The sequence below is a fragment of the Pyrus communis genome, chromosome 13 (genome assembly GCF_041283825.1).
Source record: "Pyrus communis isolate YQ-2024b chromosome 13, ASM4128382v1, whole genome shotgun sequence".
Lineage (NCBI taxonomy): Eukaryota > Viridiplantae > Streptophyta > Magnoliopsida > Rosales > Rosaceae > Pyrus > Pyrus communis.
In genome coordinates this window covers 14393832-14421498 of record NC_142577.1, presented here as the reverse complement: position 1 = coordinate 14421498, position 27667 = coordinate 14393832, and the positions used below count along the sequence as shown (strand labels likewise).

The window sequence follows — 27667 nt, the reverse complement described above, 5'->3', positions numbered from 1 at the left end:
CAATAATCAAATAGGTTTCAATTGCGATTTATGTGAGTTAGTAAACAACTTTTATGTAATCAACATCATTTTTAGTCTGATTCCAGATAATTCAGTAAACAGCTTCAACATGAATCCAATTCTGAATGCACTCCATTTCATCTCCTCCTCAATTCAATTCCTTATACTCTGACTACGGATTAATAAACGAGCCATAAGATCAGTGTCAAAGGAACCAAAGAATTCATCACACCATATTCCAAGGCCCACCACAATAACAAAAGGTAAAACTAGATAGATACAAACAGGCTCTCATGTTGTCCATGTAGAAGCCTTCTTTTGAATTCCCGGTATCCTATATTCATATTTGCTAGTTCTAACCACGCTTCATTTCAAAAGTTTAATACAAGGAGTGAGATAATTGAACAAATAATTGTAATTGACAGACAGTCATCAAATAACACGGGCACAATCACCGGTCTCGCATATCATAACCGCTGTGTCTTGGTTTAACTGACTAACCAACTCAGGACGGACCTTGCTGTACTCTTCCCTTACAAATGATGCAGCTTCTTTGGCATGATCAGTATCTACAAGTGCAACACAGCAACCTCTAAATCCAGCACCACTGAACCGTGCTCCATACACACCAGGAGCCCTTAGAAGGATCTCACGCAATTGTATCAGCGGTTCAGAACCTTAAACAATTACAACATCAAGTTAAAACCCCCTTGACCAAGTTACAAAATCCATTTCTTAAGTCCAATTTAGCTAGCATTTGAGGTCAAATTTCAACATAATCGAGAAAAATTCATGAATTTTGCAGAGCAAGTTGAAAATGAAGCAACCAGTGGTAACATTTCAGATGCAAAAGATCGCAAAGTTAGCAAAGAAACAACATTGTCAACGCAGCGTAGCCCATTTCTAATGGTGATTTATATGGAAAAAATACCAGATAATCAATCAGTTAAATGTGCATGTTAGTACAGATACTATCAGAAGCAAATCACCATGATCCTCTACTTTCATGGGCAGACAAGAGTTCAAGGATCAAAAGAAAATCAGTCAAATGATAAGGGTAATTAAATATAGTCCCAGTGCTGCCCAAACAGCAATCTAAAACTAGGTTGTTTTAAGGCCATCATTGGTACTAGTGATTTGGCTTGACGAGGCTTCATTCCTTTAATGATTTCAATTGGATATCCCTATCATTTTCTGTGCACTGTGATTAGGAATATTAAGGAGGATGCTTAAGAAAACAAACCAGTAGCTATGAACCAAGGAGAGTAATTAATACCGCATTCATAGTTCTCAATAGAACTTAGGCCAGATTCTGAAATGAGCATTCCAAAATCTTTGAACCTGCCTGAAGCCCAAGCTTTGAGTCCTGGAAAAAATCAGTATGTTAAGTAGTTATAAATCATAAAGCAAAGAGTAACATAGAAACTAAAAAGACATCATACTTTTGAAATTTGGATTATTGACCATGTAGATATGGTAATACCTTTGCTAACCCGCATATTCTCTGAGAAATAATGCTCTGCTCTCTTTGCTAGAGTAGGTTCTAATATGTGCTGCAAGAGAGTTATGGATAAGTCATCACGCCCTTGTATTTACATGCCAACGATTGAAATGTTAATGTGCGCATACAAATAGTATTTTCTATTTATTCTTTGTTCATTTTTCTTTCATTAAATAATATATACTACTGTTAATGGCCAGCCAAACCTTTTCCTAATAACAGCATTTCAAAAGAATCAAAACAACATACAATGACAAATGGTCAGGTGTTTTAGACAAAGTTTCTTACCTTGTGAGTTTGATAAACTTCTGGGTCAACTGTTTGTAGGAGGAAAAAGGCAGTCAATCAATATCATTTTTCAAAAAATAGGAATGGATATTAAACTTGAGAAGGTGAGGTAAAGGTACTAGCCATTGGATAGGAGTGGCTCTGCTGCACCATCTCCGGATGCACTGGTTAAAGGACAAAAAAGTACGTCAGCCAGGGATCAATAGTCTGAAAGAGGAAGACAAATATGGAGTTGGGTATAGCATTTAACAATAAGATGGAGTTGCATGAAAAATAAATGGATGATGGCATATGGATTCAACGCCAAACCACCGCCAACCAAAAATGACTAAAAGAAAAACATCATGGTCAAGATACTTGATTAAAATCAAGAAGGGTAAATTTGTTATCGGTTACAAGGGAAATGGATCTTACTTCAAAAGGACTGTTGCAGCTTCTCGACACTCTGCAACTCGGTGATTATATCCAGGATTTACGGTCAAATTATGCTTCAACCCTGAAAATGCCAATAATATTTTGTATGCTTCCTGCCACTCAGTATCGTGGTTCTCCCCCAGTTTTGGTGGGTGTATAAGATTATGTTCTTTAGTCTGCACATGCAATCTACATTGTGAGACACCATATTGCTAATACTCAAAATTAGTGCAGAATCTGATATATGTGGTTATAAAAGGAAATAGATCAAGAAAATGAATAAGACGTATCAGATTACAATCTGTAGTATAGCAAAAGAAAAAACTTAAAAATAAAATTAAAAAAAGATTGCTTAAAAATAAAAGCACCCTACGGATAAGAACGGTACTATGCTTTGAGGTGCAGACAAATTCCCCTTTATAGTAATCTAAGTCTTAAGTGTTACTTTGTTTCAAAGTTCATATGGTTGAAGTCATAATATTAAGCTTACAGCTTTCTTTGGTACAATCTTTAGTTTCAAAGGAATCAGAAAGATTATATCACATTGAGAGTCCATCCATTTATAATCACAAATTAAACTTCTAACTCTGAAATCATATGCTTAGCCCTTTTATGTATAATATTAAAAATCGTTCAATCTATAAGAGTTAGTGTAATCTGAATCAGGCACAAGCAAATCTTTCTGGACGATCATTACAAAACAGCAGCCAGAATGTAACTTTTATAAGAAATCAACCATATATTCAAAATGCTAAAAGATTCAGTAATAGAAATCATGAAGATGATTGGATCATTCAAATTAGTGTAATTTAACAAATATACAGACTGCACTTGAAATGAATCCAGTAAATAGAAATTTTTTTATTAAAACATAAAACACAATTTTCACGCACTACCTTGCAGTTCATGCACAATAGACAACCATAGCTCGAAAGCAATATGGCTGATTGATCCAATATACCATTTCGCAAGCCCCAAAATTCATTTTCAATCAGCCTACAATAACCAAAGTTCATTAAAAGGTTTGATATGGCAAAAGAAATATAGAAAAAGGGTACTTGTAAAGTTCTCTATTACTTTAAGTTGAGGACTGGATATATAAATCACTTGGAATCATAAACTACATGTTAAAGAAAAAGGGAAGTTTTTTTAAATTTTTGTTAAAGAAACGAAACTTTTTCATAAAGAGAAGACAGTATAGATCGATTTCTGAATGCTGGGCGTTAAAGAAGGAGGACAAGCGAAATCAGTTGGAATCATAAACTAAATGTTAGAAGCAGAGTGGTAAACCAACAAATTGTTATGCAAAGAAGGTGATTCTCATTGCAAGTGCCTGTAATGTAACCTCCCAATAATGTCAGTTTGACGTGCTGGACCCTCTAGTACTAGAGAGAGGACTTCCTGTAAGGGGGGGGTTTGTGTGTCGAAGTATAAACTAATTGTTGGTCCAAGTGTTGGACCCTCAAATGCTAAAGAAACCTACCGATCATACTCAATATTTTCTTCAGGAGACACTGTTAAATTGTTTGCAGTTTCCAAAGCCAGTAGGTAAGCTACACCGACCTGTCAAACATGTAAATGCAAGATTAACGGGTTGGATGTAGTGACTCTCCAAAATAAAGAAATGAAGCCCCACAAGATGAATACTACAAAAACAGTCTTTAATCAAGATCATTCTTCTGATAAAAATAACGGATGTGTGGCATATTAGTTCGTTTTACTTCAAAGTTCACTTCAATTCAAATTGTAAACTGATTCCAAACACCAACATTAAGTCTCAACTGATGCAGTCGTTGAATAGAGCATGCCATATTTCTTAACTATAACCTAGCTCCAGTGTCCAAAAATAATGGTAGCTACTATTGGGATGGAATATCTACTAAATAGCTATCCTTTAATGTGAAAACTCATCCTTTTGGACAAACACGTCTACAGCTCTGCTTCATAGTTTCTTACATTCATATAAGTTTAGAAGTGTGCAATTGTACGAATGCAAAACTGGTTAACGTGTGGGTTTTTGGTTTGTGTTTGAATTTCTTTGCATGAAAGATATAATCAGTCAACTACGTTTGACCTCTTATATATAGGACTTATTTACTACTTTTGTCACCCATAAAGCAATATGAAATACATAATTCTTCTTTTTACACCAGCAAATATTCGAAAGAGAAAGATGCAAACCTAGTCCAAGGAAGGTATACAACACAAAATCCTTGGAAACAATCAATCAAAATCTTTAGGTTTTACAAAGAGTAATAACACATAGCACTTCCTGACACAACTCATATTTTTATGGCGTCTTAGTCGTAATGGGAATATTTTGTATACAATCATCTTTCATTGTCATCATTTAACAACAAAGGAAATCAACAAGGAAGACAACTTACAGCGGCAGAAGAGCTAAGGCCTGAACTGTCCATACCATCAGGACCACTTATATATCCGATGATACCCTACAACATGTGAAACAAATGATAACTATTTAATGAAAGATTTGTATGAATCATCAAAAAAAGTATCATATGCAAAGAAAAATGCCACTCAAATAGTTTGTACCCAGGTTTTGCACACGAATCTTCAAGATGGATGGTTGTTAACTAACAAGCCTAACACCAAGTTTGTAATAAATTGAAGTCATGGATGGAAAAATGGAAGAAAAGTCTGTGGATGGTGGATGTGAATATTTCTTCGTAGCCAATTCATAATTATGCTTGAGACAACATGGACAGTGCAACATCAAGAAGCAATCAAGATGTTTATTTGCACAGGATGTGGTGCTGCCTAAGATAACATAAATTTAGTTGTAATTCTTTAAGGTAGACCATCCCGAAATTGTACACCTTGTAAAGCCCAGATGGAGATAAAAGCTACCATGTTGAGGGCCCTTTGTCCAAGTTTGCTCATTGTTTATGTCCAACCAAGACATTTTAACAGGCAATGGTAGAACGGCAAATAGTATGTCTCAAAGAAAGGAATAGCAAAAGCTAGCTTAGGCAACCCCAAGTAGCATAACAGTTAGGTGCCAGAAAGAGCTGGCATCCTCTAGAGATCTGTTACATACTTGCTATACATTTATAATCATGTTTTTCAAATGTATGCAATCTCCCCAACTAACTAATCCAAGATATATAAAAGATATGATCATAAATCATACATCTGGAGCAAATCAAATGAATGTAACTGGAGGCAACCTTCCATTTATGAGGTTCCCAGTGCCTTGATACCAAATGGCTTACTTGAGTATCACTCAATTCATATCACTGAACACAAGCTACGAAATTGGCCATAGTTCTAAACTGTGCGCAACAGTGCTCAGAAATGCCTGCATGTCCAAGTAAAACTAATCTTGTGACTTTGTCAATTCCTGAAAATGTATACCGTGTCGAGCCCAGAAGGGGATAAAAGTGACCATTTACTGAGGACCCTTTGTCAAATTCTGCTACCCAACTGGCATATTTTTAACGTGCAAGGGTAGAAAGGTAAATCAAACAGAGGGGTGTGTCTTAAGAAGTTAAAGAAAGGAGCACCAACAGTAGCTTAAGGAGAGAGTTAGGCAACCCGAAGTAGCATGACAGTTAGGTGTTTGAATGAGCTGGCTTCACATACTTTCTTCAGAAACGATAGGGCCATAAATCATAAATCTGGAGCAAATCAAAATAATGTAACCGGAAAGAATCTTCTATGCATGGTCTGCCCAGTGCCTTGATACTCAAATGACCTACTTGATATTCAATTTAAGATAACTGAAAGCAAACTATGGAGTTCTGCCATAGTTATTCTTTTACCATAAGAAACCAAAACAGAGGTGAAAAAAATGCTCCCATGGGCCAATCAAGAAGTGCAGAGAAATAATATGTTCAGCAAATCAAAATAGTAATAAATAATTCAACTAATCAGAAGAGAAAAAAAAAAAGAGAGGTCATTAAAGAATTATCTCTAACCTGGGCAAGGGAGATTTGTCTACTCTGTAATGCATATAAGGCTCCTTTTGCATAACTTCCCCAATTGCTTTCCTCATCTGTTTTGGAAGCAACAGTTGCACTCTTCCAAGGGAATTGAACTTCATCAACTCTATAAAAGCAATTGGAAATAATCAAGTTCACCAAATGCCACATGATTACAGATTGCAATTCAAGTAAAATAATGACTTACTATTTGAAGAAAGGTCATACAGAAATAGGAATACTCAAGAGACATAGATCAGTTGTTAAATCTATATCTTACTGAAGTAGATTCCTGTCAACTTCAGTAAAGTTACAATTAATAAAATACAAAAATCGTCTGCCTTTTCTTTCAGTGTTCACTTCCACAGAACAGTGAATTATGTCTTCCTTTTCTTATCTATTTTGCATCTTGAATTCTTTCCTTCAATTAATTCCCTGAAACCCAAACTTGAAAAATTCTAACACCAAACGCTGCCCAGAATTCTCAGTTCTTTACATCAATCGGCACATCATGCTCTACGTACTTACCAAATCATTTATCATTTAACCCTAATTTTTAACTTCTACACCCAAGGACCACTGCAGGATCTTTAGAATTAGAATTACAGATCGATTTCTTGATGATAAATCTGACTTGAGATTTGAGGCAAGGGATTTAGGTATGGTGATTTTGCAAATTGGAGCTTGAGGGCCTCTGTAATACGGAATTAAGAATTAATTTTTCTGCAATTTACCATTTCATACGTGCCACTTTAGGTTGTTGTATCTGGAAACTTGAACTAACTGCTCTTGTTTCCTCTTGGGAAAAAAACCCTGAACTTTGAAAATATAGTACCGGAGTAAATACATAAACGATCAGGCAAGAAAACAGGGTATCAGCACTGCTTTCTAAAGGGACACCTCACTCTTAGATATTTTCTGTTATGTAACAGCTGTAAATTAGTTACATGTGTTTTGTTGTTAATCACAATGTTAGTGGTTAATCTGGTGTCATTAGTTACTAAGCTTATTTAGCAAAGTGTATATAAAACCTCCTGTATTACTTCCTGATTAAGAAATGAAGTACAGAAAGCATTCTTTCTATCTTGGTATCAGAGCCAGGTTTTCAACATATGCTTTAAAACTGACAAATACAGAGAAACCCTCAGATTTTGCCTTCAGAGGAAACAACCAAGTGTATTTAGTAAACTCATCTACAAAGAGCACATAGTATTTGTAGCCACTAACAGAGAGCACTGGAGCTGGCCCCCAAACATCACAGTGAATCAACTCAAGACTGGCAAATACAACACTAGTACTAGAAGAAAAGGGTAACTTGTGATGTTTGCCTATGGCACAATCTGTGCAAAAGAAATTTACAGACTTGTCACCACTGTGAGCAAGTGAAGCTTTATTTAAAATCTTCCTAAACATTGCTATAGAAGGATGCCCAAGCCTCCTATGCCATGTCTGAAGTGTAGCTTTAGTACTGAAAAAGGCTGAGTGTGCAGAAGTGGAGGGAATGCCTTGGAGAGGATAGAAACCTTCTCTAACTGGTGGATTTCCTCGCAATAACAACTATTCTGGTGGTAAAAATCCTTGCCAAATCTGTCATTCCTTTGAGCATGAAGCTATTGATTGTTATGAAAGGATGAATCATGCTTTTGCTGGTAAAATACCTCCTGCCAAATTAGCTGCTATGTGTGTGCATACCAATTCCAAAGCTACCTTCCCACTTCGACAGGTACCCCAACGTTGGTGTGACAATGTCTCTGCCGTTTCTTTGGCATCCAATTCCCTGTTTCATGCTAGAACGAAACATGTGGAGATTGATTACCATTATATAAGAGAACTTGTCTTAGCTAATCTGATTCAAGTTCAACAAGTCAGTACTCATCATCAAATTGCAGATATTCACACCAAGGCACTTTCCAAGGCCAGATTCAAGTTGTTACAGTCCAAGCTTTCTCTCGGGTCTCCTCCATTTAGCTTGAGGGAGGGTAAGGGGACACCTCAATCTTAGATATTTTCTGTTATGTAACAGCTGTAAATTAGTTACATGTGTTTTGTTGTTAATCACAATGTTAGTGGTTAATCTGGTGTCATTAGTTACTAAGCTTATTTAGCAATGTGTATATAAACCCTCCTGTATTACTTCCTGATTAAGAAATGAAATACAGAAAGCATTCTTTCTATCTCTTTCCTCATCCATGACTCAACTCATTAGTGTCATAGGGGTCACCCTTTTCAAACAACCAAAGCCTACTTAAGGGTCCAAGCTTCTCCACATTTGTAAAACCACAGGCTCCTCAACTCGATTCCTTGCTAAGTGTTTGACAAGGCCTTGATGCCAACAGTTACAACATGTCCATCATGCACATAAACTTTTACCCGACCAAACCTTTTCAAGGCAACACTAATTCAATATCTTTATTGCATATAACCCAGTCATATGACCCCCAGTATCATCAGTGAGGTATATTACTGCATGATATATACATTCAGCCTTCCACACATGTGATGATTCAATCACTAGTATTTTTAAGGTGCAGCATTGTAACGGGTATATTTTTCTTTCAGCCATATTGTGTATAGTTTTGTTTCTGACAGAAACCTTTCAATTGACATTTGGCATTAGGAGAAGCAAACAGTTAATTGAATAGAAATTTCGTGCTTGATATGTACAAATCCTACACACTGCAAGTTTATGGTTTTATAAATTATTGAATAGAAATTTCTAACTAGACAGTCCTGGAAAACTGAATTTTCTTTTTTTTAATCAAAACTAGCAAAAGTTTACCCTCTCTTTTTAGGAATAACAGTTTTTGCTCAAAATTCTGAAGACCGCCTAAATTGAGTGCATAGGACGCCCCATACTGAAGGCCTATACACCCAACCGAAGGCCTATGCACCAAAATGAAGGCCGTAACACGTAATATTTGGCTATTCTTTAGTAAATTTAAAAACTGTTATTTTCTAAAAGGTGTAGATGTTTGCTAATTTTGATAAAACTTTAGAACTCGGTAAGCATGCTTTTGAAATAAATAAATGAAAGAATGCATAAAATTTAGAAATACCATGAGAAAAGACCCACACCTGAACCTACATTCACCTTTAAACTGTCCTGAACGCAGTATAACCTACAGCAAGAGTTCAATGGCTCAGCAGGCAGATGACAGTGGAAATAACAATCAAGAACAATTATGAGGGAAACTAACTTAAATGTTTAACTTTCATGGTTTAGTTTATAAGTTTCTGTAGTATAAGTTTTCAATCAATGCCTCATATATCCAAAACATTCGCAGAATTTTGAGATTTCGTTCTTCATGACAAACAATGATTCAGCTTCGGGTCTGAGCAAACAAATTCATGCTATGATGAGATACTCTATGAATCATTCATAGTCCCAAAGGATTCTAAAAGCTTTAGGAATGTATGCACAAATAGAACCTTTTACAAATCTGCAATCGCAAATGGAACTTTTTCACTCAAGGACCAGTAAACGGGTAATAAAACACGTTTTATGACCCCTTAGTGCTCCTTTATTGTCTGTTAGTGTCCCTTCATGACAAAGTTCTATCTTTCTATTGAAAATTTGTAAAAGGTTCTATTTGTCCATATTTCCTAAAATTTTAAGATTATGTTTTCTGATGTGACTGCATCTTAATTAAGTTACATTCCTAGAAATTACATGTCTTCTTAGAAGTTTCTTTATTCTTGGTTTTTCTATAGCAGTGAAAAGAAAAACCATTGAACAGGGCTCTTTGCTTTGAAAGAAAATGATTAGTTGAACTCGCGCTATTACTTGTTACTTGGATTCATGTTCTATAGTAAACACAATGTAAAGTAAAAACAACTAACACCACAACTGGATTTCTAGTCTCGTAAGGTTAAAAATAGTATATTCTGTATTTACCTGAGTGTCACCAGAAGGAACAAAACCTAAAAGTATCCCCTTGTTAATTGCCATAGCTGATACAGTCCCGCCCTGCTACCATTTAAAATAAAAGGATATACTTTTTTCGTGTTACCCAAAAGTAAATTTAATGGACACAATAAAGTATGGTATATCACAGACAGCTTGATAAATTAAGCAATCAACTATAACAAGCGCAGTTGTTACATATGATTCTATGAACAGAGACTTGGTAATCACAAGGTAATGAATAACAAAGCCTATGGACACAAATTATTCTTTTATATGAAAAAAAAAAGAGTCAATTTTGAAATCCTACTGAAAACGAGAGCATCAAAGGTCGACAAGCACATAATGAAAAAAGAGCTACCTAACACTAACCTGATGATCAATATGAGCTCCCAATGGACAAATCCGATAAGGAGAAACAACAACCCGAACTTCTTTCCTACCTGTCCCAGCCATTTCTGAAACTATCTGTCTAAGCCCATTTAACTGTAGCATACAAAAGAACATGTACATTAATATCATTACCATACAAAATAACATTAACGATCACGGAAACATTGCAAAATGATAATACAGAGGCCAAAGATGTAATCCAAAGAATTCCACCCACAGTGAAGAACAATTCCAAGGCAAAGTCTAATAAGCATTCAAAAAATTGGTCCATGCTTTTAAATGACCAATGCCAACCCAATTCTTGCTTCGAAAAGCTAGAATATTTCAGCTAACCAGTCGTTATGTATCAGATTGGACACAATTAAACAAGCGACTTCAATTCAATAAACCAAATGCTCCAATTTTATGAGTTTAGCAAAGCAGTCAGCTAAGCAATATTACTACTATAAGCCATGCTAAGGTTTGAACCCGAAACAGGGTTGACGAGGAACACCAATCCACCACTCCGCAAAGCGGTCAGCTTTAAGTTTTTACGGTTGCCATTGTGTTTTTTCCGTAAAAGATGACAACAACGCTGGCTGCTTCCTCCCAAAAAACTAGAATGTGGATAAAAAATGCATGAACCCTAATGAAATCATAGAGGATCAAAGAGTACCTGAGTTTCAGAAGGCCAAGACGATCCAGCCATCTTCACAAATGATCTCTCAGAACTGAGCAATCCAATCCAATCGACCCTTAAAATGCAAATGCAGGATCGGTTTATGGTGCAGATTTAGCATAAGATATTTTTGGATCTCAGGGTGGGGCAGAGACAAGAGATGATGGAAATTCAAGGAAAATCATTGTTGGACAGACTGTAGTGAGTTAGGCCTATCCGCGGTTTAAACGTCATATCATCTGTTTTCCGGTTGAGTAATGTAAATCACAAAAAATGTGTCACCAGATGATATTAAAATATACATTAATTAACATTTAAATAATAATTCAATCATCAATAATTATATTTTTTTTTGTTTACAAATATAATTTTAAAAATCTGATCTCTCTAACATTATTCTTATTTAAAAGTGTTTGTAACCTTGTCAGAAAACAGTTTTAGAGTTGACTCTAGAGTGTGCTTATGTAAAAAAAACAATTTTGTACTCTATTTAAAAGTGGTTAAGTTAGCAATACTTTTACGGGTAAAAAAGAAAAGTTGAAAGGGTACCCTCAAGGTCAAATAATAAAGTCGGTGGAGATCCATAAGGTATCATTTTAATGTCTTGAATGATTGTCTTGAACCTCCAAGGTGTAAAGCACTTTGTCAAAGATGGCACCGGTCTTTACGTTCAACTTCAAAGTATACGACCTTTTTGCAGGGCGCAGAGCTTCTCGAAAAGAAGAGTAGCACCACCAAATTTTGGTTCATCTAGGGTGGGCACGGTGCAGTTCGGTGTGGTTTCATCCCTAAACTGAAATCGGAATTGAAAAATATCAACAATTCGGTTCGGTGTAATTCTGCTTAAATTTATTACTAGAATCGTACAGTTCGATCTGCTCCGATTCTGGTTCGGTTTTTACCGGTTTACGGTTCTAAGTGTAAATGAAGACAATATAACATTTGTTAGTAGCCTTGCTCAATTATTGAAATTGAGTTGGAAGATAGATACCAAAGAACAAATATAACAGTAAAACTGATTAAGTGGGAACAAAGAAGCAGCAAAACCAAAATATGTAAAAAATCTCAATTATAAAAGTAAGGAACATGTCAATAAAACATAAAAACCCAAGGCATACACATGGAAGAAGCATTGCACCTCATTTCAGCAATTATTTGTATCAATAAACCCAAATGATATAAGCTAAGGAGCGTACCAACTATAGATTAAAAAAAAAAACCACATAAGCTATTAACTATCTGCCAATTTGTTTGAAATGGCAGAGAACTCCCAAACTCCTTTAACAGGTTATTCCCTGAAGTTTGTTGTTCAAGAGGAACTCCAACATAGCTAACTTGGTGAAACTAATTTTTCAACCTATTATACCATGTCATGTGTGTATATATATAATTAATATATACGGTTCGGTTCGGTTCCGGCCGATTCTTGTTCATTTAAAACCGGAAACTAAACCAGTTTGAACGGCCCAGTTCAATTTTTGACTCAAAGTTGACTTTTCCGATCAACACGGTTCTTTTCGATTTTTTTCATACGGTTCGATGCGGTTTTACGGTTTAGCAGTTTTTATGCTCACCCCTAGGTGCATCGACAATAATCAGTTACGATTCTCGTCACAAATAACAAAATCACCAACAGCTTCATTATTAATAATAGACCCGTTGAAATTGATCTTCAAGTTTTGGTGCAGGTGGAATCCAATTGATAGGTCTATGTTTGGATGAGGAAATTCAAGGTTTTCTTAGAATTACAAAATGATGGAAATTAAAATGTTGAAAATTTATATTTTAGGATTTGTCAATTTTCTTGTTTGGCTAACCTAAAAGAAATAAGAAAATTTAAATACAGAATTTAACGTGCATCTAGAGTCATTGATATATATATGTTAGAGATAATAGATAGAAAATGTACTAGTGGAAGCAGTGATGGTGGCAACGGAGATGGTGATGACGTTGGTGGGTGGTGGCGGCGGCAATGTTGGTGATGATAATAGATGGTGATGGTCGTGGCAACAATGATGATGGTTGGTGGAGGTGGCAGCAACAATAATGATGGTAGGTGGCGATGTCGGTAGTGGTGGCAACGACAGTGTTGATGGTGGTTGGAGGTGGCGGGGGTGACAGTTTTGATAGTGTTAATAGGTGGTGCTGGCAGCGATGGTGATGATGGTTGGTGATGGTGGCAATGAAGGTTGCGCTAGGGATGGTGGGTGTTGTCAGCTATGGTTGTGGCGGCAATGATTAAGGTAGGTTGGCATCAGTGATGGGAGCAAAAATGATGGCAACTCATAGTTGATTTTTTTTATTTATTATTATTTTTTAAACTCTTACTTAAGTCAGAAATGAAAACTATTTACATAGAATTTTAAACTTGGGATTTGAGTTAAGCTACACAATATCACTTATGTCTGCTACCCACATGATGAGCGAATCATCACTCTTCAATTGAAGGCGTGTGAAAACCAATACTTTGGTTCCAGCTCTGGATTCATATCTTGATTTGCCGGTGTTGAAATTTTATTCTACCTAGCCCTGGGTGGTGGATGAAGTGTAAGATTTGCCTTTTCTTCTCTATTGATAGGTTAATTGCTGGTAATTTTGAGTTTTGTAGCTAGTTAATTGCTGGTAAATACTACAATTGATCATGTTATGTTTGCATGAGTGGTGTCTAATTTGTATAAAAAATAAAAAAATAAAAAATCATGGCTTATTGTAAGTAAGCATCCTTGTCCATTTAGACTTTGTCATATGAAATAATCAGCCATTACAAAAAATGAAATTTGTTTCATAAACAACTAACCAAATCATAGTCCATTGGGCTTTAGAAATTTCCGCACATGCTAAAGAACAACACACGTCATAAAAACCAATCAAAAGTAAAAGCATTTAAAAGAAAATTAAATATTTAGCCAGTGGAATTTAAAATCCGAAGCTATTAAATATTTAGCTATTAACCAAATCGATAAAGATAATTGAAAAGGGCAAATTAGTCAATTTCCAATTCACAGACTCCATTTCCACTTAAAAACTGATTGAATTAATTTCCACTTCCTGTCTCTCCCAAATCCATCCAAGCCTTCGTCTGTCCCGCTCTCTCCTACGCTCTGCGACAATGGCAACCGCCATGAAGAAGGTCGAGAAGATCCGTCAAATAGTGCGCCTCAAGCAGCTCGTGATGCGCTGGAAGTTCATGAGCCTCCGTCGCTCTGTCGTCTCCTACGACAACTCCAACGCCCTCCCTCCTCTCGGATTAAACCGGCGCATTCCCTCCGGTTTCTTGGCGGTCTACGTAGGGCCGGAAAGAATCCGGTTTGTGATCCCTGCCCGATTCGTGAACCTCCCAGTCTTCGTCGGATTGCTGAAGAAGGCCGAGGAGGAGTTGGGATTCCAGAGCAATGGAGGGTTGGTCTTGCCTTGCGAGGTTGTGTTTTTCAAGGAGATGTTGCGGTTTCTGGAGAAAGATGAGAGCAGGTTTGGACGGTTGGGATTGGACGAGTTATTGAAGATGGTATCTGAAGTGGGTTTTGTTGATTCGTGCAAGGACTCGGTGAGGAATGCTGGTGCGAAGAATTCGGGTTGCCATGCCTTCACTCCTCTCCTGCAGAGATAGTAAAGTTTTTTTCTAGATCTCATTAGAACTAAATCTAAATGTCTCTAATGCCTTTGGTTTTTTTGGGAAAAAGGTTTTTAGTGATTAGGAGAATTGTAAATGGAGATTGGTAGGGATGCCAATGCGATGTGTTTTGATTGTTTTTTTTTTTTTTTTTGTTAGGGATTTTTGTTTCAATGACATCCTTGAAAGCCCTGGTTTGATGGGATTTCAATGAGATGTAGTTGTTGAACTCGTCTGCTTTTTTAGGATTTCTTGTCTTTTTTCAGGCATCAAGTTGTTTGAATGATGGTGTTAGTTGATGAGGCATCAAGTTGTTTCAGTGATGCTATTAGTTGATGATGAAATCTTAGGAGTTATGTTTAGTCCGAGCAATATTCTAATCTAAACGTAAAAGTTACAATGATTTGGCATTCGACTTAATTCAATTGCTTTCAATCCGGCCTCAAGTTAGTAAATTAAAGAGTGTAGTTTATCATGATTCATGTTTGGAGTTAACTTCTCTTCCTAAATTAAATTCATTAAAATTGGATGTAGATCGAGTTTGCTAAGGAAGTAGGCGGGCTAGGTCTCAAAATTCCAACCATAACCCATGTAAAGTTCATAGCAGCTTGTTGTGGAAGGATTCTGAAAAATATTATATAGTCTAAATATATATAATAATCAATAATCCCATTGGAACTATCTCACTTGTAAAAATAATTATTATTTCTCATCAGAATAATCTCCAGTTGGATATAAAGATAAATAATTATAGAGGTTTCTTATCACAAGAATCTCCAGTTGAATAGGGATAAGGTTTAATCAAATTGGTCATGAGGACTCGGCGTAAAATTTGGTGATTCACCATAATATTCTCTTGTAAGAAAAAACCTTCAACAAAATTAAATTGGGCATGAAATGCGAAATTCAGTTAAACATAACTTCTATCAAACATGGCCCCTAAAACAAGGGCAGATACAAAAGTAAAACAGAAGAGTGCAAAATTCGTCACTATGTTAGAACTTCAACTAGAATATAATTAAAATAAATTTCTTTGGAACATAAACATAAAACAAGGGCATATATAAAAGTAAAACAGAAGAGTGCAACAACAATCATTGTATTAGAAATTTAAGTAAATCAGAGTTTTACCAGAAAATTAGAAGTCGAGATTAAATTCTAAAGATAGTTTTTCGACTATTTAGAAAATTAGAAAAAGCAAAATTTCAAACCATCTTCCAACGATTGTATATTATCCTGCCCACTCCCCTACCTCAAAACACATAATGAAATTACTTGTTATGACGTAGCTAAGTTGTTTAGAATAATGATAATATTAGAAAGACCAAAGAAAGTATAAAGAACGGTTTACTTTCCTATTTAAGCTCAGTTCGAACTAGAGGAAGTATGAACAACGGTGGACAAAAAGATGTTCTCTTTAGACTGTTTGGAAGCCATTTTGAAAACTGAAAACAAAAAACTTAAAATTGAAAGCCAAATTTTGGAGTAGTTTTCACCTTTTAATCTTCAATTTAAAAAATAAAAAATAAAAAAACGAAATAATTATTAAATAGCACTTTAGTAGTTTAGATGAAAAGTTACACTGCAACTACAAATCACATGATACAAGTTGGCCTAGTAAACAATCTCATTTTCTTAATTATTGTTATCAGTAGTTATTTTTAAAATTTGAAGTCATAAACTTTCTCTAAAAAACCTAAGGGCTCGTTTGAAAAGTACTTTTAAATTACTAAAAACTTTTTTTTTTTAAGAAACAATATTATTTGCATCAAGCAAGGATTGAAATATCGGCCGATACACCGATATATCGATATTTTCAACTGTCGATACCGATATTGGGGGGTAAGGTCATATCTTCCCCTATCTCGACGATATATCCCCAATAAGTGCGATATCTTTGATATTTTGCTGATATTCTCGATATTTCCCGATACCTATAACAAAACCCAAAAAAATTCAAAAGTTTTGAAACAAATTGAAACCCAAAAGATTTTTTGGAGGTATGTGGGTAGGGATTAGATATGTGTGAAGGCTTTTGGCAATATCCAATTCAAAAGATTTTTTGGAGTATCCATTAATTATTACTATAAAGAATCTATGCACAATGAATTGAGAGGAAATACGTGTCTTATCTGAAGAGAAAGAAATACACAAATCCAAATATTAAATTTCTGGTCAAATATATCTTTAATACCCGCAAGAAAATGATGCACATGTGTCTGAGCTTCTTGTCAAACTCTTTATCATTTAATATTTGTTTTGTTTTTTGGTTGTTTCTTTTTCACTTTTTACAGTCAGGCAATTGGCAATATGCAATGCACTGCCCATATACCTCCAAAAAAATCTGACTACCTTTATTTCCATCAAAGCCAGAGAATCATCCAAATGGAATCCATAAAATAATGTCTGCAAAGGCCATATACCATTGTCCCCCAACCCCCAAAACTTCCCATTGTTATCATGAGAGAAGCCCTCTTTAAATCAGAGGCTATTTTACTTTTTTTGGGGCACCAAATCTTCACTTCTCTTCTTTCTTTGTGAGCTTTTCAATTTTTATTTAATCTGTGAGCTTCTTTCCTTGTTTGCAAGTTCTCTTTGACTACTGTTTTAGGTATGTGGCTCTCCCTCATGGTCTGTATTATTTTTGTGATAGATTTGATATTGTAAGTTAATTTAATATATTTAAGTGTGATAGATTAAAAATGGCAAGTAGTAGTAGACCGAGTGGAGCTAGTGTGCCTGGTGGTCTTGATGTGGCATGGAAATATGCTCTTCCAATAGAAGGCAATAAACATGGCACAATATGCACGTTTTGTGAATCCATATTTCAAAGTGGTGGAATTACACAGTTAAAGTATCATTTGGCCGGATTTGATCCACATAAAAGTGTAAAGAAGTACCACCAGATATTAAGAATGAGGTAATTGCATGGATAAAAGATAAAGAGTCTAGCAAACAACATAAGAAATCTATTGAAGAAAACATAAGATCTATAACAAGAGGGGGATACATAGGCAATAAAAGTAGCAATCCTGTTGATGATGATGATGATGAGGATGGATATGCATATCCTCCAGACATGCACCCTGTGGAGAAAGAAGATTACCTTGCTGCCATTAGAGCGTCGAAGGAAGAAGAATGGTTTAGACAAGGAGGAGTTTACGGAATGGGAAGCAAACAATTTGCAAGGGGAGCAAGTGGTAGTAGTCAACCGCAATACCGTCGCACTCAAAGCCTTCGAGACCCACTCCAATCTCCTCCAGTACCAATGCCACACAAGAACACTAGAGTAAAATAGAGAACAATCAAAGGCATGATTAGAAACTCAGCAGAGGTACTTGGAAGATACTGTAGCAAATTCTTCATACTTGAGAATGTGGCTCCTCAAAAAGCAAGTTCCCCTCGTTTCAAGAACATGATTGCTGCAGCCCAACAAGCAGGTTTTGCTTTATTCCTTATGACTTTCCTTTCTTGAACTTAAATATTCTAAACACACCAATTGCTAATATGAGTTCGATTATATTAGGTCAAGGCGTAGCCACACCATCACCGTATGAAATAAAGCATAAGTTCTTAGATATGGAACACACAGACATACAAGCCTATGTGGAAAAGGTAAAGAAAGATTAGGGCGTGTATGGATGCACCATCATGAGTGATGGATGGACTGGCCTGATGAGGTTGTCCGTAATAAATTTCATGGTCTACTCAAATGGGAAAACAATTTTTTTGAAATCAGTGGATGCTTCAAATAAAACCAAGGATGCAAAGTACATCGCCAAATTGTTGAAGGATGTCATAAAAGAGGTTGGTCCGTCGAATGTTGTTCATATTGTCACCGACAATGGTTCAGCCTTCGTTAAGGCTAGAGAAATAATGATGGAGCGGTATCCTATTTATTGGACTCCTTGTGCTACACATTGCATTGATCTAATATTTGAAGATATTGGGAAGCAAGAGTCGGTGGCTAATGTTATAAATAAAGCTAGGAAATTAACCAACTACATTTACAATCATGGTTGGCTATTGGCTCAAATGAGGATCTTCTGTCAAGGAGATTTGGTCGACTTGGTGCAACTTGGTTTGCGACAAACTACATCACCATCAATAACATCTTAAATAAGAAAGCTAGGCTGAGGCAACTTTTTACAAGTGAGGAATGGTATAATAGTCGATTCAGTGAATCAGAAGAAGGGAAGAGAATTGAAAGTTGAGGCCTTGATCATAGATTCTGGGATGCTATGGAAGGAGTACAATCCATCTATGAGCCTTTGTATAGCATCCTGCGAATTGTTGACACAGAGGTAGTTCCTACAATGCCTATCTTATATAATATGTTTCACATAATGAAAGAGAAGATTTCTAAGTTGAAGGGAAAAAAAATGGATTCTCAAAATCATCAATCACAGATGGGATGTCACATTATCTCGTCCATTACATCAAGCTGGTATGTTTTAATCTCTTAGTAAAAACGTGCATCAATTTTTAAATTTATACAATAGGCATTAACTAATCTTCATATTTGTAGCCCACTACTTGAACCCTAGATATCAATATGAAACAGGGGTTGGCCATAATAAAGAGTTACTTTCAGGACTCTAACGCGTATTTGAGAGGTTGAATCCAACTAGAGATAGAGGTTTGCAAGCATTTGGGGCCGAGGTAAGTGAACACAAAACAATGTCTTCCTCATTAAGTTTAGTTTTATGCATACTGAACACAAAACATTGTGAATCCAGATGATAAATTTTAGAGACTATAGAAAGACATTTCACACTGAGATGACCGTCAAATCAAGAAAATCGATCCCCCCAACAAAATGGTGGAATCTTCATGGTGATTCTGCCCCGAACTTGCAAAAAATTGCTATGCGTATATTGTCACAGACAACATCATCATCGGCATGTGAGCGAAATTGGAGTACATTTGCTCTTATTCACACGAAACAAAGGAACCATCTCGCATATACTAGGCTGGAAAAGATTGTTTTTTGCTATTATAATATGAAACTTAAGCTACGTGATGAAGAGGCCGAAATGAACAAGGTTGCAGAAAATGACTACATAAACCTTCTTGACATTGCAAGGCAACCATCTGATGATGATAATAATCCAATTCAACAATGGATTATGACAACTCACTTGGATGATGAGCAAGGCAACACTGATGCCGTTATAGCACAACATGCTGCCCAAGAAGGAGTTGATGTTGATAGAGTCATATCCGAAGATGTTAGGAGTGGAGATACTTCATCATTTGAAAGGGATATGATTGGCACTCGGCAAGGTCAAAGACGTCCCTTGAGAGACGATGCTAGTACTAGTAAAAAGGAAAGTTCATCCAATTCGTCAAATAATGATGGATGAAGTAATGTTGGATCAGGAGGTAATGAAGAAAGAAGACAATATAGCCCATTTACTATCGAGGCTGATTTTACTCATGCCACCCAAGATGAGGATCATGGATGCAGAGAAGCTGGAGCAGGCATTGGCGCAATTGGGAAGCAATACTCAGGGAAAAGAAGCCAACCAATCAATCCATCTGAAGATGAAATGGCGATCAGTTTTGGATCTATGAGCATAAAAACTAGACCTAGTACTAACTCAAATGAATCTTATGATGGTTATGGGTATGTCATGTCTGATTATAATGGAACTAGTTATGGAGCTCAAGATGATGAAACAGACTATGGACCTACTAGTTGGGTTAATCCTAAGTATCCCATGTATGGGAGGATAGTAGGGAGCTCAAGAAAGACATATGTGCACCATGTTCAAACATGGCTTACAAACTGCTCGGGTTACATGACTTGGTATGACTATTGTATGAATCTAGATGGTTGTTCCTCTTTGTTTGAACCTCATAATAGCTCTTCATTTATGTAGTTGGACACTTATCTAAATTGTAATCTAATGTTTAAACAAACTATGGATTTATGCATGGTTTATTCATTCTAATAAACATTTTATTAGAAAACTTTTCGTTAACGCGCATTACATACCACTTATATTTCATCATATGTGTATCTTATTATTAGTAAATTTTGAGTTTTATTTGTTCAATACATTCATTGATAATGTACATAACATCTATGAAAGTTTTAGACCAAAATTATGTGTTTCAATGCCTATATCTGTCATTTTTGTTAATTTTTTGCTGATACCTAAAACGATAACAATATATCCCCCGAAATATCAGTAAATTGGAGGCATGATATTATCTGCACGGCTGATATTTTAATCCTTGACACTAAAGGAGAGAGGGATGAACTTAACCTCACAATAAGTCAGCAATAATGTAGTTCAAATTCACCTTTTGCGAAAATCTAACTTAGGACCTCTCACTTACATGTGAAGATGAAGTGCTTCCTTTTGATACTCAAAAATATTTTTCTAATATTTTTTTAATTATTTAAAAATACTTTCCAAATCAACCTTAAAGACTGACACCGTTAACCAATAGATGATCATGTGGTCCTCAACCAACATAACCCTTCAAAACTAATTAAAACTACCAAACAAAGTTTGACCACATGGGGAGGGGGGTGTGTTGGTTTAGGCTTTAGTGCATATAATTGCTGTGAAAATTTAAAATCTTTAATATTATAATGGTATTTAGACTTAAGTGCATATAATTGTTGTGAAAAATCAAAATCTTCAATATTATAATGGTATTTATAGTAATCACTAGAAACATTGACACACCCCGACCCGGAATGTCCACTAGGACCCCAAATCGAGCCGTGTTGACCGACACCTGGAAGGTGACGAAGCCATAAAGTGTGATAATGTATAAAATGTGAATAAATTAAAATCTAAAAGTGCTTAAGTACATGAGTGCACGGTGAGCGAGTTTGGACCCATTTCACGAGTGATACAGAGTATAGGTATAGTACAGTAAGGTAAGATAATGATTATACCATCATAAGAAAACATCTGTATTGAAAAGTGCCACTGATGCTCGTTGATACAGAACTTTGCTGCTAGAACCTGGAGGGGTGCAAAAATAGAAAATGTGAGTGAGTGAAACAAAACTTTTCAAACCAATTTCAATTACCAAAGGCAGTAGCCCCTTGCCGTAACACTAGTATAATTTCCAGAAAATTATACTATGTAGAAGTATGAAATCAAATGTATACTAACAGTAAATCCAGAAATATACCACTATTCAGCATCTCATTAGCAATATAAATAATCATGTGCTTAATAACCCATTCTAGCACGCAAGTCGGAATCACCTATGGTGCCCTGTATGACTGCACCTATATCTCATCAACCAATGCTAGCATATAAGCCGGAGTCACCTATAGTGACCTGTATGACTTATCTATATCTCAGCAACCAATGCTAGCACATAAGTCGGAGTCAACTATAGTGACCTGTACGACTTATCCATATCTCATCAATCAATGCTAGCACATAAGTCGAAGTCACCTATAGTGACCTATATGACTTATCAATAGCTCAATAAGTATACCTGCACACGAGTCGAAACCACCTAAAGTGGTCTGTACGACAGGACTGGGTGTAAATAAATACGCTCAAGTCCTACGATCACGTGAAGACTGTGCGAATAATCGCGGGTCACCTACGAGTCGGAACCACCTATTGTGGTCTATACGACAGGACTGTGCACCTACCTTAGATCCAAGGTGACGGTAAGGTGCAGGAGATGAACATCACGTGAAGGACTATGCCTTGGCCACGGGCAGGAGCACTAACACCGGGGTGCAGGTTTATGAGCTCTTAATGCATGTCAACATAACATGTACGACTCATGGGCAACCTGTATGACAGTGTCGGAGTTACCTATGATTGCAACATGTACGACAATGTCGGAGTTGCCTAGAACATAAATATAGTCATGCTATAACTCGATCATTTTGAGTAACACTATAAACTCACCTGAACTTACCTGTGCATCCTGTGTTCCTTTTCGCACTTCAAAGCATTTATAGTAATTATGTGCAGATAATATACATATGGATATGTCATGATGCAATCTAAAACTCAACCATAACATAGTGTTTCCAAATATATAAATATAACATGGCGTGAAAAGCATAATCTGTAATGCCCCACTTCCAAACTATTTATTTTCGGGAATAATTATAGGTGATAAGCCCAACTAGACACTAGTTTAATTAACTATCATTACTTACGTTTCCTTACTTCAATTTCTTGATTCTTCACACAGTGATTTATGACCAACATTTAACCACCAAATCATAGGGTTAAATCTCACATTTTCCACCAATGTCCCTCACGTTGCTCAATTCCCCAAACAAGGCTATTGTCTCAATTATTTAGTCTCATTTATTATATGGCTGCATCTAACGTCTCGTTAGACTGCCTATGTACTCTAAACAGGGATCAAGTCATTCGTAGTTTGTACTAGTCCTCCAAAGCATTCACATAAATCATATGAAATATTCAATTTATAAAAGTTTGTGGAGATGTCAATCTTACATACACACACACACACACACACACACACACACACGATAGAAGGGAAAAGACCCACTCACCTTAGGTCTACGCTACAACTCCTAAGCACGAATATCGAGACGTCACGAACGATCCTCACCTAGAACAATTATTCAGTCACGTCTAAGAACTCTTATCCATAGAACTCGTAATTTACATAAAACACATCCCAATGACGTTATAAAATGATTTGAGATCCATTGACCAAAAGTCAACCTTCAATCAAAGATCAACGGTAAGGTCCACAACCCTACGTAACTCAATCCGAAAGATCCGCATCTTGGATTTCCGATCCTAAACTTCTAAAGATCCACATTATACTTCTAGAACATAGTACTAAAGTTTCATTATGATTCAACGGTTGGATCTCCACCAATTGCCAATTCAAGTGGCAGTCAACGTTTTATTTTACGAGCTTACAAATCCAATTTGGAAAGATCTGTACGTCAGATTTCCAATCTGTAAGTTTCTAATATCCTCAAATATTACATACCATAATGTATTAAAATTGGTGACAATCCAACGGTTGGATTGTCAATTCATACAAAGACCTCTTAATGGCCAACTAGGTGGTCAACTATGAAACTATATTAAACATCATAAATTCACTAAATGGATGTCAAATATGAAATCGGGGCTTCAAAATTAGCCTCGAAAGGTCAGATGGAGTCTCGACCCACGAGCCTCCGCGGTTCGCTGGAAAATTCCACTATTTCTAAAAATTCTCAAATTTCACAGAAATGAAGATCTCAAAGAGAGGAACAACTTTCATACCTGCCACGAAATCCAAAAGTGGACGAAAGATGGGCAATTTTGCCCACAAAGCCAGCGGGTGCTTAAAGCTTCCCGGCGTCGATTTGTCATCTACAGTGGTCCAACGGGGTCAAGGTTGGTTGAGATTTTCTCCTAGGATGATGGGCTACAAAGCCCAAGTGGTGGCATTGGCCATTGTTTTGCGGATTCGCCGGAAAATTGAAAAGAGTGACCGGACATGGTTTTGACGCGTCGGATTTAGTGGCTTCGCCCCGCTACACGTGGTGGTTTATAAAGGTGGTTCTTGGTTGGGTTTCGTAGGGGGGAATGAGAGCTTCAAGATGGTGGTGGTGGCGTCGAAAAACTCCATTGAAGTTCGCCGAAATTGGCCTTAGAAAATGGAAGGTTGCGAAGGTGGTTTTGGGTTATGCACAGGAAGGAGAAGCTGGGAGCTTCTCTCCCATTCTCTGATTGGTTGCTGCCCTTTTCTTTTTTTTTTCCTTCCATTCTGATTGGTCACTCGCTCCTTTATCTAATTAGTCATTTTTACTAACACAAATCTGATTGGGCCACCTTCCCACAAGGCGGGAATTCAAATAATTTATAACTAAACTTTAAATAACCATTTTCAAACGTCCATAACTATACCGTTATAATCCGGACTCACAAACGGCTTTCACCTATGTGTTCGTACCAACAAGTACTACGAGGATACGCTAAAAAAAAAGTCCCACATCTCTCAAACCCCTGGTCAATGGAAGTCAAAGTCCTTACCTCTAGGGTATTTTCGTAAATTCATGCTTTTAAAATTAATAAAAACGTAAAATTAGAGACGGGTTGTCACAAACTTCAACCCACGCACTGATGCGAGATTGAAAATTGTATGGAAGATTATGTTTGAAAGATATGGAAGATTGTGTCATAAAAAATTAATCTATTTACAAAATTGTGAAAAGGAGCTTTCCAACCCATCTGATATTCAAATTGAAAATTTTGAGTGATAAGAGAACAATCCATCAATTGTACAATAGAAAACGTAGCATTAGAACATATCCAACAAAGGAAAAAAAATTACAACAAACCTTCATTAATTGTGTGTGGAAACTAACAACAAATATTTCCTTTGTTTTGAAATCATTACCAAAGATTTTCAAACTCACGACCATTAAGCAGGGGATCATCTGGAAGAAGAAGGAGCAGTCGTCATTCTGAGTCTCATAAGATGTGCCCACTACAATAGGTGTCCCTGAAGTAGCACATAATTATGTAAGCAAAAAAGAAAAAAAAATCCTAAAAGACCAGTGAAATCAATTTTCAAAATACAAACATCTAAGAAGCTTAAACCTGAATCAAATGTCATTATTCGATAAAAATAAACTCAATATTTACTAAATGAATGTAGAACTTGTATTCCATAATATGCCTACTTCATATAATTGCTAATAAAAGGAACAATTCCTTATCTATATGGATATTAAAGGGAACATCAATTCCATAGTGTGTCCATTGCTTTCACTGGAGCACAGAATACAAATAAACCAACGAAGGATTCAACTCTTAAGTGAACTCAAAAATACATAATTGTTTTCAATTTTTTTTCTCAATTCTTTATACAACCAATCATAGCAAAAGAAGGAAGAGGATGATGCTTACCTGCTTCTTGTTGATCACATGCGTGACGTGAATGCTACTTACGCCATCCATGACCAGAGCATCGAATGTAGTTTCTCCGTTCTCATCTGAACTCCCACTAAGCCCAATTGTTCCAATAACATCTTATATTATTATTTCTTATAGTAGCTATCAAACCCATCAACATTCCAAATGAGAAACAACAAAATCAATTACATAATTCAAGAGAAAGTTTTAGCATACAAAGAAAACAAAACTTACTTTTGGTTATGATTACATCCTTTAAAAGCTCAATTCATTAGGATCATACAATTTAAAAACTCAATTCTTACGTACATTCTAATATCATTTGAGGTTTCCACTCCCATAAGAAATGATACTGAAATAAGCTACATACTACGATTGCCATTGGTAAGAAACTATTTGTCCTGATTTTTCAAGCACACCAAGAACTAAGATCCTAACAATTAGACCACGGTTGGTAATTCATTAATTCCTTTATATCATAAATTTTGTGGCGAAGCCGAAAAGCAACAATTTTTTTGCCATCTTCATCTTCTGTACCATGAACTTTCGACTCAAAAAAATTATCTTCTTCCCTGCTTAATGTGTAATTCCAATGCACACAAATGCTAACCAACCAATCAATTCATATAGATAATGCAAACATCAATTTCCTAGTAACATTGTTCTTATACGAAGATAAAATCAACAAAATCCCACAATCCAAGAACTAACTGTACCTGTACCATCACATCTGAGCTCCTCGCAAGTCGGGCAATCCTCAACAACAGAATCCATGACGGAGAACCCATTATCCACAGCCCGCCAAGATGCTCTGACTGCCTCTACGAAGGGTACTGCCCTGAATTCGAAGCTTTGTAGCCTATGACCTGATAACCCATCAATAAAAATGCGATCTTTAATAAAATAATACCACCCAATCATGCATGTAATGAAAGAACCAACTTTTTCCTCTTTAAATCAGAAAAATTAAAATAAAATTATGCTCAATTTCTAGGTTTCCTTGCTTTTTAATTATTTTTCCTGAGGAAACAAGTAGAAAGTAGGAAAATGATGAGATACAGAAATTGAAGAAAACAAAAAACACAGCTTTTCCAAAAAAAAAAAAAAAAAAAAGACTCCCAGATGTAGGATTCAAAGAACTTACCAGAAAACATTAGCCTTTTTGGCTAAAAATCAGAAGAAGCTTAAACTACTTCAGTTTTAGTTTTGAAATTTTTACAAACTAGGTTCAATTACCACACAGAAAATTCAACATTACAAAAAGATTCATACCTTTAACGCCAAGAAAACCTCATTATATGAGAGTTCAAGTTAATCTGCAACACAATAAATTGACCACATCAATCATAAGTAGATATAATCAAATCAAATTAGGGTGTTGATGAAGAAGAAATGAAAATAAGAGGGTTACCCTGCTATGCTTTCAGGATCTTCCTGGAATCAAAACCCCAAAAGACAAAAATGAAATTTGCATTGAAAACCTATTTGGAATCCAAATTTACAACCCTGAATTAGTTGGAGCAATTCAATTGATAAACACCCAGAACACAGTAACCCGAAAATAAAATATACAAACATAGAAAAATAAAAACAATCTAAAAAAAATTCAATTAAAAGAAAGGATTTGAGATATGATAGATATACATACCTTGCAGGTAGGCAGCGATAGTTGATGGGTAGAGGTTGGCTGCGTTGATTCCTTCTGGGAGAAAACGGGAAGAAGGATATGCGAGAGAGTAAAGATTATGTTGTATTTATATGTGGTAATTGGTAAAAGCAAGAGGGATGTGAGGAAAAATAGAGATGAAAAAAATACATAGGAGAAGGAGCGGAGGAGAAGCTGGCCAACGGAGGAGGAGGACGGAGGGAGGAGCCTAGAGGGGAGATGTTGTCTGAAGGAGGAAGAAGGATGAGATGTTGTCGAACGGAGTGGTTCGCGATTCTAAGAGACAACTAAGAGATTCTTCGGGAAACCAAAGGAAAAGCCGAGAGCTTTTCCCTTCCTAACAATGACCAACACGTGTACATCAAGGGCTGTGGAACGCACAGAAAAAGAC

General features: G+C 36.1%; 2 protein-coding genes and 1 long non-coding RNA gene across 4 annotated transcripts; 1 reads left to right on the top strand and 2 right to left on the bottom strand.

The window, feature by feature from the left end:
* Window positions 1–173: 173 nt before the first annotated feature.
* Window positions 174–11386, bottom strand: LOC137737642 (galacturonokinase). Of its 2 annotated transcripts, none has more exons than XM_068477183.2 (14): window positions 11100–11386; window positions 10424–10537; window positions 10043–10114; window positions 9223–9266; window positions 6145–6274; window positions 4591–4656; window positions 3687–3766; window positions 3100–3199; window positions 2204–2379; window positions 1913–1953; window positions 1790–1818; window positions 1484–1553; window positions 1277–1366; window positions 174–677 (listed from the first exon to the last, which is right to left on the bottom strand). In XM_068477183.2, the coding sequence occupies exons 1-14, from the start codon at window positions 11130–11132 to the stop codon at window positions 433–435; spliced, it is 1290 nt and encodes a 429-aa protein (XP_068333284.2). In that variant the 5' UTR covers window positions 11133–11386; the 3' UTR covers window positions 174–432. The 2 variants fall into 2 exon arrangements, with proteins under 2 accessions (XP_068333284.2, XP_088538343.1); XM_088682217.1 differs by having other exon boundaries at window positions 425–637; window positions 11100–11363.
* A 2778-nt stretch (window positions 11387–14164) lies between these two features.
* On the top strand, window positions 14165–14851 carry LOC137736065 (protein SMALL AUXIN UP-REGULATED RNA 51). Its single transcript, XM_068475404.2, has one exon. The coding sequence runs from the start codon at window positions 14212–14214 to the stop codon at window positions 14707–14709; it is 498 nt and encodes a 165-aa protein (XP_068331505.2). The 5' UTR covers window positions 14165–14211; the 3' UTR covers window positions 14710–14851.
* Window positions 14852–24902: 10051 nt separating this feature from the next.
* Window positions 24903–26927, bottom strand: LOC148691815 (uncharacterized). Its single transcript, XR_015955292.1, has 3 exons — window positions 26883–26927; window positions 25605–26476; window positions 24903–25197 (listed from the first exon to the last, which is right to left on the bottom strand). It is a non-coding gene; the product is annotated as an uncharacterized LOC148691815 (long non-coding RNA).
* Between the last annotated feature and the right edge of the window lie 740 nt (window positions 26928–27667).